This window comes from Onthophagus taurus, chromosome 1 (assembly GCF_036711975.1).
Source record: "Onthophagus taurus isolate NC chromosome 1, IU_Otau_3.0, whole genome shotgun sequence".
Classification (NCBI taxonomy): domain Eukaryota; kingdom Metazoa; phylum Arthropoda; class Insecta; order Coleoptera; family Scarabaeidae; genus Onthophagus; species Onthophagus taurus.
The window spans coordinates 29,909,953-29,929,244 of NC_091966.1; the positions used below are offsets into that span (position 1 = coordinate 29,909,953).

Sequence of the window (19,292 nt, forward strand, 5' to 3'; positions counted from 1 at the left end):
TATGCATCTCAATACATATTTAACATTTGTTACATAAACTTACGATTTAAATAGAGATAGCTGAAATGTGTCAATCAAATCTGGCAATCGGAAGTAGCACTTTATCTGAATACCTACCCAGTTTTCTTAACATGAAATTGAATTTTAAATTCAGATGAGTTTCTGCCAAATATTGTATACGCCTTTTAAATAATGAGAAACTTTGAGGTATAAAATTTTAAACGGATACCTAGAGTGGTAATAAAGCTAAAAGCTTGTTTTAAAATGCGATCTAGAAATAGAGAGGTTGAATATAAAAGGCATCCAGATAAAAATACATTAATGATTTGCGCATCAAGTTAAAGTTAGACAAATTTTATAAAAATGAACCGAAACTATGAAATAAAACATCGCTAGAAACTGTAACCTAAAACTTTTTACATTCGCCAATTACCAAAAATCGTCGTGAGGTTATTTTTTTGGATTTATAGAACATTTTGTATTGATTGTTTGGTCAATAATTGTTAAGGATAAAAATCTACTTCGCTAAAAATAAATTAATTAAATGGAGTGAAAGATTAAAAGGTTTGATAATTTTTGTGGTTTTGTGGTTGCTCTCCTGCTTGTTTTTTAACGTTGTACTACTTGGTGATTCGTGATTGCTTTACTCGTCCAACATTCCCAACCTTTGCTGGAAATGGTTGTAGTATTGTATTATCTTACCATTTAATTAAAAACTACGAACTTATCATATTACTAAACAGCGTAATACATAAAAGGATTGAGGCTGATGTTTTAAATGAAAACTCCGAGCGAATCATGCTATGAATCGAACTTAATACTCTATTAACATTATAGTTTAATATAACATGTTACCTTTGTCAAAGGGTCATCACTTTAATTTCTTAATTGGTTAAGTCGATGATTAATAAAATTGATAAGAATAATCTGCCTAACTAATAAGTTAACTACTATTATATTCGTTAGTAAATGTGGCTTTTAGTTAATTTTAATACAATATTTGCTCACATCTTAATTTCTACATTAAATAATATTTATCATTTATTCTCTGTTCGACCTTGTAGACCTTTCCAAACAGACAATTTTAGTCTTGGTTCAGTTCTGGTAACAGCAATATATAACACAAATAATGAACTATATCGAGCATCAAATTATATTACAAATTTGTTTAGCAATAAACAATACTTTCATATATTTTACATTGGCCACTTCTTCTTGTCTTTTTATTATTAAAGCTAATTTCTACTTCCAAGTTTTTGCATCATCATAAAATTTCTTTCAAATTATTAGTACAATCATTTAAATTTTAGATGTAATTATAATATACCGGGTGTCCCTCAAAAGTGGCTCACCCCCATATTTTTCTTTATTATTGGTGATATAAGAAAACCATTTGGAATGAATAGTTAGGTCGCTAAAACGGATTATTACGACATGAAATCATTCTTTTTGTACTTCCGGTAACACCGGATGTGAGTACTAATTTCGCTATTTTTTTAAATTTATAATTTTTTTTCTTTAGTTGGGTAGACAGTATAATTTCACAAAATTTTTACTTGAAAAAAATTTCACGATCGCTTATAATTTTTGAAAAAAAAAATTATTTTCGTTATTTTTTAACGTTTTAGTACCTTCGGAAAATGTATTATAACTTTTGACGCATAGTAGCTAGGTTAATAGTACAAACTACGTTATGTCCCTCTTGATTTGCTATTCCTCGAGCAGTGATCACTGCTATGCTTTAGTTAGTGTTTTTTTTTTAATAATGGTGTAAATTAATAGTTGTATTAAATTAGTTTTAAAAGAAAAACGCTATCCAACAATTAAATTTAATTCAATTGTAAGTTCAAAAACACTAATTTTCTAAATTCTCAAAATGCTTCCGCCTCGATTTTGACATAATTGTATCTTGCGTATTGTCGATCTAACGACTCGACGTTATTCCTGCGGAGATATTTAGGTAATACAATTTCTAATTCGATTTATTTTCTAATACCTCACGAGACCTTACTGGTGTATTATACAGCTCATTTTTGATTTTGCCCCATAAAAGGAATCTAAAGATGTGAGGTCAGGTGATCTGAGAGGTTTTAACCAAAATAAAGTAAACAGTCCAAATTATAATGTACAATGGACATTGTAAGTTACTATCAGCTACAGAACATTTAGTGTAAAAGAACAAAAAATAAAGAAAAAAATCAAAAATAAATTAAAAAAGAACCACTGACTAAAGCATAGCAGTGATCACTGCTCGAGAAATAGCAAATCAAGAGGGACATAACGTAGTTTATACTAATAACCTAGCTACTATGCGTCAAAAGTTGTAATACATTTTCCAAAGGTACTAAAACGTTATAAAATAACGAAAATAATTTTTTTTTCAAAAATTATAAGCGATCGTGAAAATTTTTTCAAGTAAAAGTTATGTGAAATTATACTATCAACCCAACTGAAGAAAAAAAAATTATAGATTTAAAAAAATAGCGAAATTAGTACTCACATCCGGTATAACCGGAAGTACAAAAAGAATGATTTCATGTCGTAATAATCCGTTTTAGCGACCTAACTATGCATTCCAAATGGTTTTCTTATATCACCAATAATAAAGAAAAATATGGGGGTGAGCCACTTTTGAGGGACACCCGGTATATTAATCTTTAGTAATAGATTATTCTGTGAGTGTAAATTAATACGATATTCAAGTGGATCGAATCTCAATACCGCTAATAGATAATTGAATTATACATTTACTTCCCATATGCACAACACGATATGGCACTTCATAACTTCTGTGTGCTGACATAGTACGTTCCTTGAATATCTGCGATCCGCGTGCATTGTCAGCGTACCTACGTACATATAACTTACTTGTCGTATTCCGTGTGTACGTGTCAACGTCTGTTAAATTATTCATGCCCGAGGAGGTCGAATTAGTAATGGGCCGGCATTTTGGCAATCCTTTGTTTACCTTTGCGTCATCTGGTTAGCTGAAATCGCCGACCTCACCATGCCGGTAATCATATTCATGACAGCGTTCCTTCAGTTTCATCCGTCGAAATTTAAATGTATACCAGCACCATGGTGTATTTTTCTGTAGTACATGCAAGAGTTGGATGCATATGCAACAGGGTGAATTTTCTTTTCGTATTCTGACATGCGTTGCGTGATTCAGATTTTCGAGCGAAAATTTTCATAATAATTGAAGACGTGCATCGAATCAACCTGTTCGAGAAGTATCGTAAAGTGATGAATCAGTGGGAACAATTTTTTAAGGATTGCTTTTTTTTTCGTTTCAATAGAAAACATCTGTTGTTATCGAAACAATCAACCCGTCAATTAAACGTGATGTTAAATGTTTTCCTGTCCTCCCGAAACAAGAAGGTAACCATTTTTTTTCGCGGATTGTCTGTTTTCGGAAATTACGTTCCAGCAATTTCCAAAAATATCCGAGTCCTATACGTTGATCACAGGAAAATCCCAGATGTATAAGCCGAGTTGCATACATTATTTTTAGTATGCACAAAAAAGACGATGTTTTCACAAGCAATGTGTTAATGCGATTGGTGCCATAATGTCGTCTTCGAATACAACTTTATTATTCCAGATGAAATGTATATGACCATCCAAAAATATTTGGGATTCAATGTTTGTTTTGGTTCGGTACCAAGACCTCTTCTCGAAAAAAAGAATTATATTTGGAATAATCAGGGTGGTTATTTTAATAATCAATTATTGAATGTAAAATTGGTTTCATTTCGTTTAAGCCAAACTAAATCATTTTAAACGCCCAAATTAATTTGTCCAGTTACTGTAATCGTTCAATTGATGTATTATAGCATTTATTATTTGTTATTTCAGCAAATAAAATAAATTACATCCTAATTACATTAGATGTAACATTCGGACGTTTTATCGTGATCCCAAATTAATACGATTTCTGTCACAATTTATATCACGCTCGCAATTTAACAACGTTTAATTGACAACAATCGGTCCATGTGAAAACCTACTCATTACAGAATAAAATTAATTTTATGATTTCATTTGTTTTTATTAAACAGTTGCATAATAAAACGTCAATAGTTTTTTTCAATAATGCCAACAATTAAGTGATAGTTTTATCCGACTTTTTTAATTAAATCTCGTGTACCACTCATCTCTTCTTTGAAAACGTAATTTAGGTTTTGCCATCAGCAAACTGTCGTTGATTTACTTACTAACGATGTCGTTATGTAAATCCATTTTTAATTATTGTTTGCGGTTATCGCGCACTTTATTCAAACGGGGCGACAATAATGCGGTACCGTGTGGTTCACAGCAATTTAAAACTACCGGACCACGGGCATTTTGCATACGAGCTAGCCATCTACCGGAGATTATTATTCCATGCATGTTAATGTCCGTATTAGAAGGACAACTAGTAGCACCATCTGGTTCCTACGTGGGAATATTCGCGAACATTAAGAGGTATCAATCATCAGCCAGAACAGCGTAATTGCCCAATGCAATTTCAGAGTTTAATTACTGATTGACAGATGATATATTGAGATATTGAACATTATAACGAAAGCACTAACACTTTCTTTCTTTTTAATTAGTATTTAATAGATTGTCTTGATTGCCTTGATACTATTATTAATAACTTAAGCTTTTATCTGAATAAAACTTCATTTGGATTAAAAAATTTATTATTTCCTTTTTTAATGGACCAACCCAAAAATCCTCTGTCTGTAATTTGCATAAGGTGTTTGCGATTGCGAACAACAACACGTGAGGGTCCAACCGGTCTGTGGCAATTCGGTGGTCCTAATTCGGTTGAACGGGTCGTCTCTCTTGGTAAGACATTCAATGGGTAGATACCTGGTAGCAGCAGAAGGAGCTGCAATACGAAAGAGTATCTCTTTTGTGGCGATCTGGGCGCGTGCATTTTAAACCGATCTTATTAATTTATTCGGACGACACCGGAGACCACGATTTGCGATACGTATCGAGCTAATGGAAGAACGATGTTTATCTTGTCTAATTTTTTATTCTTGTACGACAGTTCTGACAGGCCGCAAGTGTATCTTCGGGGCGATCGGCGAGGACTCCGAAACTTTTTAACGACTGATTGCAACGCTGCAATTTATCAATAGCGAAGTTTAATCGGAGGAAAAAAGTGTTGTCAAGTAAGAAATACATAAAAAGAAATTACTCTTGAAGGTTCAATACTTTTTTAACACATAAAAGGATAATCTTAACCATTAAATCTGAATTCAATATTACAAGGTGGTAACTCAGTAATCTTTGCAAAGGTTATAAAATAAATTCATATTTTTTATCATTAATTATCAAGTGAATAAGACGCGTATAAAATGGGATTATTTTATTAATTGATCCATAGTTCTAAAAGCAAAGGTACTCAGGAATCGCAAATGCATACCATAAGTAACATCTGGAAACCATTAAGGACAACTGGAACAACTTGCTCTCCGGGATATATGACATTAATATATTATTTGTTCCACATTACTCTTATCCTATCCATAAAGTAGTATATGTGTTTTTAAATATAAATTATAACGTAGACAGTCATAAAATAATATGTTCAAAGTATTTATGATAAATTCTAGGATTTTCTAAGTAGTTGTAAATTCATCTACGGAATGCTAAATAAATATTGTTATGGAGTTGAATACCACCAACTGGACAAGAATAAGAACAGAGAAAGAAGTATCCATGCAAACCAACATAAGACAGGGAGACAATCTAAAATCTTTAACAATAGCAAAGGAGAGCCATTTAGTTACAAAATTGGCAGTGTACAGGGTCCGATGATTATATAAGACTTGTATAAGATCTTTTATAACACCGCGATAGAGACAAGCATAGAAAATGCTATCACCAAAAGAATCCTTAGGACAGCGGAGATGAAGACGCTAAGGTCATTAACAGGATACACCTTGCGGGACCATAAAAGAAGTGAGGATATCAGTGAGATATGCGACTGTCAGGACGTTGTGAGATGGGACAGCAAAAGAAGAGAGAAATGAAGAGATTATGCTAAACGTAAGGAAGCCTCAAGGCTAGCAAGGATAGTTAAGATGGACTCCCAAGAACAAACAGAGCCCTCGGAAAACATTAATGGTCACCTCCATTATTGTAACCGGCGACTTGATGATGAACATGGCTTTGATTGATAATGGTTGCTCAAAATGTGTTTGCTTTTTTATTATGGTTCATTAAAAAGTTACCAAAAAGCAATCCTACCCATGACCTCCACGAATACCGTTTCTATACATTGAAAAATTACGTTTTCCCATTCAATTCAAATTGGGTAAGTTGGTTAAAAAGCGTTCACGTCAAATCTGCGAACAGATCTTAAAATCCAACGTATTTGTTAATAGGTTCGTTGACGAAGACTCCAAAAAAAGTATCATTATTTGTTATGTACAACGATTTCGGAGGGAATTAATGGAAACAAAATTTTAAAATAACATTATATCTTTAACCTTTATGGTATTTATTAACTTAAATAGTGATCATGGGCAATAGAAAAGGTTTTCTTATTTTTTTATAAAGAAGTACGCTGACTATCTTGGTCTGGATTATTTGAGTTTTGATACAAGGAGCGGTAATTGCTTCTAAATTGAAATGCCCATGAAGTATATCAGCACTTTGAAGACACTTGGATGGATAAACTTGCGTAAATGTCTAACAAATTCCAGTACTTGAATGAACACAATACAAAAAGCATTTTTAAAAAATAATTTAAGTTTTGCCATGGGTATAGGGGGTTGCATAGCATAATAATTGAAAATACTTGTACATGATAAAGTATAACTTGTTACAGATAAATTGGCGGCTCAATTGAGCTAGTGGTGTGCAACTGAAAACGAATTCGAATAAATAGTGATAAGAAGTACCAGTATCAACACAATGAACTGCAAGAATTTGTACTCGGTGAATAAATAATTCTGCGACTAATGGTAAATTTAAATAATCAAGATAAAATAGCGTACTTTAACAATTTTATACGTCTATTCTTTTATTGGAAAAGCTCAATGTGCAGAACAGTGTAACATGTACTATTATTGGAAGATACATAAAGGGGGATGTCAAAGAATTTGATTCGAGATAGTCGAGGCATATAGGGTTTGAGTACTGCTTTGAATTAGTAGGAATAGGATTTTTCAAATGGAAAAATAACAATATCAAACATTTAACTAATAATTTTTATGACGTCTCAATAGATATCGTTTGTCCATACATAATCTCTCCAACAAGATATACCTGGCAGTCAAAAACACCCCCAACAACAAGTCATGGAATTTTCCTACTTGGGTGTACACAACTCAAGCACCCACGATTCCGCAAAGGACATGAGAAGTCAGATGGACAGAATCTGCAATTTCAGGTTGCCTACTAAACACTATTTGGTAGAACAAATTCATGCGTATAGGTGATAAAGTGTGTTTATACAAGACTTGCACCTGCCATTAGCAGAACTGAAGACTCTGAGGATATTTTCAAAAAAGACCAGATGGAGCAGAATCAAAAACTCCGACATCACAGATCAATGCTGGGTTCAGGACATTGCGATATGGGGAAGATGACGTATGTATATTTCAACACAACTACGTCCCTAGAATGTCAGATAACAGAGTGCCAAAAATTGTGCTTTCAAATAATCTGCCTAAAACCAGACCATCAAAGGAATGAATAGAAAGCAGGCAATCAACTTCTCTGGAGATATTTCAGAAGCAGACCTTATCAGGAACAACAGACCTAAACGTCTAGAAAAGGGGAAGAAGAAGAAAACTAATTAAATGTGATTTAATAATGGCTATAGTACAATCTTGAAATACCTTACATTTAGAGTGAGATATCGGCATAGGTGTTGATGGTACATAACATATTTCAGGACACTTTCTACTTTTTAGAAAAATCCTTCACATTTATCAAACAGAAGTAACAATCTTCTAGGTGGCTCTTGAGTCGTTGCGTTAGTATGTCAAAAATCGATCTTTTTAATACGTCTTTATTGTTCTATAGCCTGAACATCCAAAATTTTTCTTAATTTTTAATCTTATCTTCAAAATAAGTTTAATAATACTTTTCAAGCAACAGGAGATTGACTTTTTTATTTTTAGAAATACAAACTTAACAAAATAGACTGAGATATTAAAATAACAGTGTGACCTTTATAATATTTAAAGTGTGGCGTAAGTAAATAAAACAAATTACTAATTATCTGTCTTATAAGATGTGATATCCAAATAAAGCTAGTTTCCTTTGGCATGCTAGATGTATGTAATAGGAACCATTAAAAGTATGGCTGTATTTATGCTGTTATCAGATATTTACATTTAATCATGACTAAAACTTACTATGCTCAGATCTTCAAAAGTTAGTTGTGTAACAAGTCATATGATTTTCATTCACACCTTAATTTCGACCTTCACCATTGTCTTTAATTCGATATTCACCGTCTTTGTCTCTTTCATCTATCTTTATCTATTTCTGCTATTGTCAGTGATCTTTCTCTTTCTCTACTATGACTCGTTAATTAGTATTGATGTTCATCAATACTTAAAACTATTACAACAACTATTAATCATTCAGTTCACATCTTTACAATTGACACAGTTCTGTAAGATCATCTAAATTAATAGATCTATGATGTGTTGAATACAGAAGATACAGTGAAATCACAAATAATTTAGTCTGTGAGCACCTTTGATTAAATAGTTTACTAATTGGATTCACTACAATCATTGGATCCATCCCCAATCCATCTAATTATTCAATTGACGTCAAAATATGGTTTAAATTATTCTACTTCCCTGAAAATTACTAAGAAATTCACAATTAAGTTATAATACTGACACATTACTGACATACTAATAATCTTAGTGCAAAATCATCTTAACTACTTAATTACTTCATTTCATAACACTCAACCTTGGTATTCACATAACAAGACTAGGGACGATATGGTGAAAAGAAAATTAAAGTTAAAAAAAAGATTGAAATACACTTTAAGGGACTGAGCTTAAATCTTTAATATATCACACGTTTTCGTCGCAGGAAAAGGACGACGACAGAAGGTATTTACATAGCTCGGCCATAAATTAAACATTCACACGATCTAGAATGGGACATGTCGGCGTATATAACGATTATATTCTACCGAAATCGCATAAAATAAGGGCGTAATTCAGCCATCAGTTCGAAGAGCACGGCTTTATGCCCGCACCAGAACGGATTAAAGCTCCGCGCATCGTCTTTTTGCGACGATCCGCTTCTTCGTCATCTCCGCCTCTCTTTGCCAACAAACGGCTCTCGGTGCGGGGTTAAAAAAAATAAGGGAAAAGGGGCGCGCTAATCCTCTTCGAATTTCTGAGGCAAGTCCAGGTGATGGCTTCGCCTTTTCTTAACTGCTTAGCTCTGAACCGTCGACCATAATGAATTGACGTGACAAATTTACTGGATCGCAGTCAAACGGTAATGAGAGCAACAATAGGTCTGCATACCGAAGGTAATCTTCTTAAAGCCATTCAAACAAGACAAATTCCGAACAATTGTAAGGATATAAATAATCGAGTAGTGATTGACGTGAAATAACATAATGCGATAGATTTATTTAGTTTTTATTCGTTAAAGTTTAGAGACTCTTACAATTTTTTTCTTGTCGGTTAGAGATCTGTGAAAAGTAAGTTGATTGATCTCATTTTGCAAAATGTTATAAAACCAATTTATATGCAAAAATTTTAATCTAGTAAAGTTGTTCCTGATAGAGCAAGAAATAAATTATTCATGACAAATTCTAAGATAAAATCTGCTTCTTTTATACTAGAAAAAAAATCGATATATATATATACATAAATTGTAGAATTTCGTTTATTCTTTTATTATACATGATGTTCATGAATTGCATCGAAACGAAATTGAACAATAATTCAAGTCTTGATAAAGATTGTTAAATTCTTGTTTTTTATCTAGAAAATTAAATTCGTTTCAGATTTATTAGACAATTTAAAAGCTTGAAAACAATTTAGAATCATCTTACATAATACTCAAATGACTTCAATATTATTAATGCTCTGAACATTTATCTTTTGCTGGATAATATTAATTGTTCTGACGTTAAATGAAAATAGGCTGTCGGTATAGTTACAAAATCAGGATCCATTGTAATAAAATCCGAGTCATCTGGCCGCAAGTGAATGAAGAAACTAAATGCCCCATTAAAAAGCCATAAATTACCATTGCTCTATCGCATCAACTTCGAACGTGATGACCACATACTATTTAAAAATACAAGCTGCACACGTTTTCCCATTCTTTTAAATGAATCGTTAAGTGAATGTGTGCGTGGGTTATTCAATAAGATATTTACGATTCTAATTTCAAACTGTTTTATTTTTCAGGTGCAGCTTTTGGTGAAAGCGGAGTTTTGATGAATAAAACAGGTAAGAATGTACAATCTTGAATAATTTGATAAGCTGTTACTAGAAAATTATCAATAAGATTACCTCTTCTTAGTTTCAAGTTCTTCTATTGGTAATTACCAACAGATTTTTCTCTAAACCGTTTTAAAATTCTTTCAATTTAAAGTTTTACAAAGATTTATTTCGTTTAAAACTTTCTCTGTTGAACTCGTAATTATATGAGGCTTCCATTTTTTACGTTTTTACTTGAGCAAACAAAATATTTAACAAATATTCACTTAATACGGAAGCAAAACGACGACGTCGTTCAAATTAAGGATCTCGCTGTTCTCCTTTTGTAATTGTTGGCGGGCACTTAGAGCCAATTAACGTTTTCGAAGTTTCCTAGTCACGATAAATCGCTTATCCTCGTGTCTCTTGCCCGCAGCTTTCGAGTTCCTTGTTCCATTGTTCCAGAATTGACCGTTTTCGTTGTTTCGAAACAATGACTGGAATCTAATGGGTGAGCCCCAACTGAAATCTTGAAAGCTTTGATGTGTTTGAATCGATAGATATGAATTTATTTATTACTGGAAAGAAGAAATTTATGATATTGGAGAATGAATTTACTAGCTATTAATTTTTTTATTAGCTAATGAAAAATAAAGAGGCAACTTGAACTATAAATTGGTCGTATACAGGAAAATTTTAAAGGATTTATAAATAATTTTCAAAGATTTTTGATGATGCGCAGTGTGAGGCAAAGTTAAATTTAAAAAAGAATGAATCTATACAATTCACGGTATTGATGGCTGGATAAAAAAGCTTTAATGAATACCTGAGTTTGTTGATATTTTATTATTGTATTTTTGTATAAATACAAGTTTTATATTTATATGTGAATATCTGGGGAAAAATGTTTGATTTAAAATATTTTTTATGGCCAAACACCCGTAGTTAACAAACGTGTTATTTGTTAACCAAAAATGTTTTTAATATCGCTACAATACCTAAATTCTTTTTCGTGTTTTTCTTTTTTAACATTTTGTTTATTCTAATTACGAATAAAAATCTTTAACTCATCCCACCAAAATTGTACGCAAGAATTACAAATGGTATTGAAATCGTAAATCAGTATACTACATTATTTATTTACAAAATGTTTTGATTTATAACTGTAAGAACACTCCAAAATGTAATTATATTTATTGAATATTGCAAACAGTCCACAAGTCACATTAAAGCAAATGTTATGCAGAACAATGCATATCATGATAGTTCCATTAAAGAATAGATTACTTAATACCAGGTCTTTAGGACAACTAAGCAAGGAATTATTATTTATTATTATCGAAACAACAACAAATTGAAATATTTTGTTTTTATTTATTGAAACAAAGTAGCAATCTTAAACTGACCGTGATCTTAGTTTAAAAATATTTTATCTTATGGTATTAGATAATCTTTAAAAATAATCTACGAATCTAATGCGATAAATAACCCAACGAGATATTCAGATTATTATGTCAAAAAGACTTCCTTTAACCTTGCCAATAATTATAGATTTTCTCAAGATATACTTAATCTTCATTCTAAGTGATTTCAAGTTAACCTCTTTGGGTTACTTCAGAAAAATTAAGTTAACCTACATATTTCATTCAACATTTATTTTCTTTAAAATATTTATAATAAACCTTCCAAGAAGTTTAAGTTATTTTAAAGTATGAACTTTTAGCTTTAACTTTATATATAAACCACATTTTATTTTAAAAATAAACTTTTAAAGATTTCTTTTAAACTTTCATCGCAACTAGAAATGATGTCACAAAAAATATTTTACTTAAAAATTAATTCGTTTAAGCCACTCATGAATTACAATGTTTTCTTGGAACATAATCGTTTAGCTTTAATTTGATATCTCAATCCTGACTAAGAAAGCATAGTAGAGTTAAAGAATTTATGATTACTGATGAAAAGTCTTACATTTTCCTATAAATTTAATTAAACATAGAATCACAAAAGCCCTATCCTAAGCAGCCGCACAATATCATTCATCATGTTCAATAACGCTGTTGTGCTATCGTACTTAGATCGAAATCCCGATTTTGTTGTAGTTAATAAACTATTTCAAATCAAGAACGGATTTAGGATTACTGGCTTTAGGTAGACGTTATGCGAGTGCTAATTAGCATCATTTGTTATGTCTTAAATAGGTGAAGATAAATGATAAAGATACTCAACACGAGTGTATAATTAATTGACGTTAAAATTTTCAACTTATATAGATTGTATAGTCAAAATAATCGTTTATTTGATTGGATGGATACAAAGTTAAAATTATTACTTGGGATCTTAAACATTATTTTGTGCAAACCCAAAACAAATATTGTATTGTTGTTTCCCGGGATATATTATGCTGATATACGTCGGAATAATAACTGCTAGCTAACTATAACACCCTGAACAAAGTTCATGAGCCCACACCTTCTAGACTAAGCAACAAATCCATTGCTATCTTCCACTGTTAAAAAAAGTAAGTCAACTGTAAAAAAATTGACTCATTGTGTGCATTATCTGCGATTACAGTTTCTTTTTGACAATCTCTTTATTGGCTTTCTTTTGAAGGTTAGAATATTAAATCTTATATTTCCACATATAATTGATGATATTTTTTCTATTCTCTCTATCTTTCTCTACTTGTTGGCTTATTTTTTCTTTCTTTATTGTATTTGTAACAATATGGGTTTTTTTTTGTTAGCTGTGTTTCTCGGACTGGATTTACTCTAAGGTAAAACTTGCTCTGAAGTTGAAGTATTATCATAAGTACTGTTAGTTGTGCCAATCAACATTTGAGTTTCAAAATCTGATGAAGACTCGTGGAAAGGTAAACATTGGAGGAGTATATTTGCTAATATATTTACTAACAGCGCAAAAAATGTCTCGATAGTGTAACTAACGTATAATGAAAATTTTACTACTCTTTATTACTCTCACACTTTGGATACTGATATGACGTATTTTCACAGATACCAATTCATTATCTTTAATTTCACTCGGCGTACTACTTTGTTTCCTCAATTGCTTTAGCATTCGTAACGAAAAACATCAATTGAAGTGGTAAGAAGTGCATTTTTGACTCAAAAAGAGTTTTTTACAGATGTGGGTAATTTAGGAGTCAAATTAAATGTATATAAATTATATGGGCGATAAAGTCAAAATTATAACAGTCATATGGATTACTATAAAGCAAAAAAACATTAAACTCGATTTTCTCCACTTTACTTGTTGTGCAGTTATAGCGTTTTGCTTCTAACTCTTTCAATTAATATATGAGTAACGAGTAATTACCCTTTATCCTGACAGCTAACTAAATGTTTCCGAAAAACCTACTAAGTTCAGCAACTTTTATGTATGGGGATTGCTATAGGGTACATAGACCACATTAGAGCCCTTGTACATCCTCTCTTTGAATACTCTCCGATTGTACGAATAAGCCCTTTAAGCTCTTTATCTATTTCCTCTCTCCAACTTACCCTCGGTTTTCCTCTTCTTCTTCTTCCTTTAGGCATCTATTTTAATATTTATTTTGGTAGCCTCCCGTTCTTGGATAGTATTATTTCTTAATCGTTACAACTCCTTGTTAAATCCCTTGCATTTCGACAAATGTATTGAACAGTGCAACAATTTCATCTTCCACTTTAGAAAAGTGTTCCTTTATTTTGAGTCATTTCGCGATCATACCACCTATGTGTGCTGATGTCCAGCATTGTTTGGGTGTAACAATGTTTATTTCAAGCAAAGGGAATAATCTAAGTATGTGTTGTAAACTGTTGAGTTGATACTGATTGAGGCGCAGTTGCGAAACTTCACAACAATTTTTATTTCTGGTACTTGAGCGTAGCTTGAAGCATCTAAGCTAGTTTGCCAATAGGACCCATCTACTCGAATACAATTATTGATCTTTGGTTATTACGGTAAATTAAGAGGCGGTAAGCGTAAAATATTCTATATTGATGCTGTTTATGTGGTTAGCATCATAGACTCAATGCTGTATATCGTCATACTAAAGAAGCAAGATAATGAAGTTTGTATAGTTTAATAATAGCAATCGCTTTTAACTCTAACTTTAGACCACGAAATTATAGCGCCATAAATTATCATTACGCGTCATCTTATATGGGTCATCTTAATTGTAATAAAATTGTATCATCCAAAAATATATTTTTCAGGAATTGAAGAAAAGCTATAAATACAAAAGTATTAGATCAAACATTCCACCGCAGCTTTAGTTGTGACTTAATGATCAAGATTATCATTATGTAGAAGTAAAAATGAAATTTTGCGAAGGATTTCTAACTCTTAAAAGTATTTTTAAGATATTTTCATCTTTCCCAATTAGAATAATTAATTAATTGTTTTAATTATTAACAATATTTCTTGATATTCCTATTATGCATAACAATCTTAGATAGTCAAACCAACTTAAATTAGTTTCAATTATCCTATTGATTCAAAATCTCTAGACAATTTCTCTTAATAGTGAACATGTTCAGTTTGTGGTAAACTTAAATGGGAAGTTTACGCTAGGGCCATTGTATAATGCATTTAGTCGAAGTGTTGTTGGTTCGTTAGCTGATAACATAATACGTTCGTTATTGGAAGGACCAACAAGGTTTTTCCTGGTTGTTCCATTGGGATTATCAGGGCCGATTGTTTCCGCACTATCGCCCAGTTCACCCAATTTAGACCGTCCAGATTGAATTCAGTATGGTATGGGAACGAAACCGATTAACCCGTACAGTCTGTTTATACATAGTTACAAATTGAAATGAAATTAGAGTTTGTTCTCGAAGCGTGTATATGAGGGTGATGAAACTGACAAGTTTTTCAAACTAATCGAATTACATTCACAGAAAAGGATTTCCTGTTTTAGTTGACCGGATATATTTTATGAAATAATTTGTTTTATGAAGAATTGATGTGAGAAATAATTTTGTAATGGTAGAAAATTAATTAAGCTTTTTATATATATTTCTATTACCGTTATAAAAAAGGTCAATTCACCTTAAGTATTAAATCGCACATTAAAACTTAATTATCTCTTTTACGACAACCGGTAAAGTTAAAGAAAAATGAAATTGACAATAATTCATTATGTAAAGTAATTATCTTATGTAGGTAGTAATATTTCCGGATATCCAAGTTCATTGCACTCCGACTTTAGAATTGATGCCAAAAAAATTTTTTTGTTCCACATTTTCTTCCAAGTCAACATAATTTTCTTTAAACAACCCACACGAGTGATTGAATTGTTTACACCATAAATCCTCTCGAAACGTATGCACCCACTTATTCAAGTGCACCTGAAATTGTTGTTGTTGGCAAGAAGAACAAATGGCAACGGAATATAGCCATTCAGTTGTCAGTAAATATTTTGTTGTTTTAATTTTAAGATACTTAAAAATAAAATATTCTTACATCATGAATAAATTTAAAAATGTGTTAATGGACGTTGCAGTGTTTTATTAATTGACATTGACCTTATACATAATCGGAATTTACAAGTTATTTTTTTTTAGGTTTAAAAAGGAATCAACACACACGCCCAACCATAAAATAAATTAAACTCACAGATTAACGATTTTAGTTTATGATCTCTTCGGCGACCGGATCCTTGATTGGAAATGGCAACGGCGCCTAAGACTTCGAGATAAAGTGATTTAAGCTTAAGCAAAAACGTCAATTAAGTCGGAATGTCTTTATGCGATATTAGATATGGAATTAGAGGAGACCTTAGCCCCGTAATTAATCTATTAGGTTCCATCGTAAAAGTCAAGTGTGTCTGAGTTATACGTTATATAGATTAAAAGTCTATTAGCCGACGAAGGTCGTTAAATAAATAATGCCTTCAATCTGTTTCTGACATTTTGCAAGCTTAAGATTATGGGTTTTATAACAGAAATGATAGACAGCTGTTAAATCTGTTGTTTATTGCTTGATATAAATATACGACTCGGAAATAATAAACTGTCAAGAAATCCTAAATAAAACTTATCAATCATCTTTTTTTATTTTTAATTCTTGATTAATGAATACAAGAATACAATCTATTTTTACATTAAAAATAACATAAATATTTTAACCCAGAAACAATAATACAACATTAAACTAATCTAAATAGCTTGTCTTTATTAAACTTTGTAAAGATTCGTGTTGTTTTAACGAGTGTTTGACTTACAATTATCTCCTCATAGAGTGCGAATTTCAAAACAATTCGAGGTTAAGAAAGGTCGTGATTACACTTCCATTTATTCAGAAGTGACATCATTCGTTAGAAATTTGAATGATTCTTCATTCTCAAATAAAATTTATTTAAATGTATTATCACTTTCTTTTTTGATTGAATAGTATTCTAAAGTTCCAAAGCTATACATTAGACATTAAAACTATTAATTAGAATTAATATCAGTGATACATTCTGCTGTTGAGAAAATATGAAACCTACGAAATTTCTTGAATTATTTATTACTTTTTTAATAAGATTTTTTAATTCTCTTCATAACTCAATAAAATGATTATTTTAAATGACGTTTCCAACCTTTCCATCTTATCATATTCCATATCTGCTCTGGAATCATACGTTTTAAAACCGTATCCATTTTTTATTTATTTTTTATACTTTGGAGTATTATTATTATTATTATTTTAATACGTTCGATACAACAAACTTTAATCCTTTAAATTTATGCGAAGCATTTGAATCCCGAATATGTCATTCAAATATGAATCGCAAACTATGATTTTGAATCGACTGATTCTTTCTTATATTACTATATGACATACATTGATCATACAAAGTACCACTATCATTAATGTTCGATAAGACCGAAATATCTCACTAAAGTTGTCATAAAGCAGCTTAAATGCGCGATTCCTCAAAAACGCCCACGTTTCTCACATTTTGATCCGATTGTTTGAGTTAATCTCTTTCAATCAAACTGCAAAGCCTCTATGTTATAGGTCAGACCAAAGCAAGTATAACATTTTCTACATATATTAAAATGTAATATGTAAAGTGAGTATCAAAATGGACCGAAATTGAGACCTAAGGTACGTCTGATATTGTCAAAAGAAACCATTCAACCTTCGTATTGCTTCCCATTCGTTCAATATCAAATACAAATCTAGATACAAATCTACATAGTATAGCATACATCAAATTACGTCATGGTCACATTAAAGTCAAGTTTCCTTGATATGCATTACCTGAAACATCATCAACAATGTTCGATAGAGTTGTATTACAACTGTATTGTAATAGACAATTCTGATTCGACTATCTTTCTGTAACTTTTGGCAATATCAGAAGAATACTAATCGAACGACGTGCTCTAAGGTAAAGAAATGGTAAGCTAAATAAAGCTAAAGAAATATATTTACCAAATGTCTGATAAAAGGCAGTATATGATATGAACATATTTTATGAGGAATTATTTATGGAGAATTGATTTATTGTATCAAGATCCTAGAAAGCCTCAGCAGTATTAGCTCTAATACTTATAAAAATTTGGCAGTGATTTATAATCATCTCATGTGATTTGCAACTAATTCCTTTTAGATTCTTGTCAGGAAAACTGTAATTGTTTGATTGTGCTGTCAAAGAAGGCGCAGGTGAAGCGTCATGTGAAGCGTGAAGTCCGTAGTGTATATATTCACTACACACTTTGTATATGTCTATTTATTTAATTCGTTAATGCATTATTTAAAAATTCTGGTATCCAATCCACATTATCTGTAAATATTAGCAAGAGGTAAAATTATGGAGATCAACTAGAAAATATTCATAGTTGAAGATATTTTGATCGCAACACTAAAACGTTCAATATTTTCATGAAATAATGAAGGTTGATTCCTCTTCCACTGAATTGGCCAAAGTATTCTCAATCTCTTATTAGTTTTATGGAACAAATCCAACCAATATTCATAGCTGTTCCATTTAATTAGTAGCTAAGATGATACTGTATTTCATATTATTTCGTACCTGAAGACATGATTATTGCTATCCTATCGCAAGTGGAACAATTAAATAAATTTCAGCCACGTACAGAAGAGAAAAACGATGTTTAATGTTCTTCTCACTCACTGTTCTGAAGGATCTTGAAACACGAAAACCAACTATTTGTTAATTAGAATAGTTTATGTTTACGAACACTTGGAAGCATTATGATATTACTTGTTTCTCAACGTGCAATATCACCATACTTTTCCATTCTAACCATGTATCTAGGCGTCGATACTAGCAGTTCCAATATTTTGCTTTAAAAAACTTTCTGATTTTAATTGAATTCATTGATGCTACATTATTATTGTAGTTTGTATATGAATTCCTCAAAACAATCTGTTTATCATCATCATTGGCACCACAACCCCTGCTTGGTCTTGGTTTGTTCTAGGATCAGCTTTCACTCTCTTCTATCACGTGCCTTGACCTTCAAGTTTCTAACTCCCAGCATTTTTAGACTGTCTTCCATCTGGTCCTTATATCCCCTTCTAGACCTGCCTCTCTTACGGGTTCCAAAAACTGTTTGGCGAAACATTTATTTTGGGGGTTCCTTGTCATTCAACCTTTCTAGATGGCCGAGCCAACATTGATTTTGATGGATTGCACAATATTTGGTTCTTTATAGAGCCCGTACAACTCAATAATTGTAACGCCTTCTCCATATTCCGTTTTCCTAAATACCCCTGTATATGTGGCGGAATATCTTTCTTTCAAAGCAGTCCAAGTTTTCGTCATTTTTTGTCATCGTCTATGTTTCTGATGCATACATGAGGACTGATCTTATAATCGTGTTGTATATTAGTACCTTAGTTTTGTTG

The 19,292-nt window shown here is 31.6% G+C and overlaps 1 protein-coding gene across 1 annotated transcript in view; it reads left to right on the forward strand.

Moving 5' to 3' along the window:
• Positions 1-19,292, forward strand: part of LOC111417030 (cysteine-rich motor neuron 1 protein) — a 237,250-nt gene that overhangs the window by 45,098 nt on the left and 172,860 nt on the right. Inside the window, exon 2 of the mRNA XM_071199443.1 lies at positions 10,413-10,454. Within this exon, the coding sequence (XP_071055544.1) occupies positions 10,413-10,454 (42 nt within the window). The remainder of the gene's footprint in view (positions 1-10,412; positions 10,455-19,292) is intronic.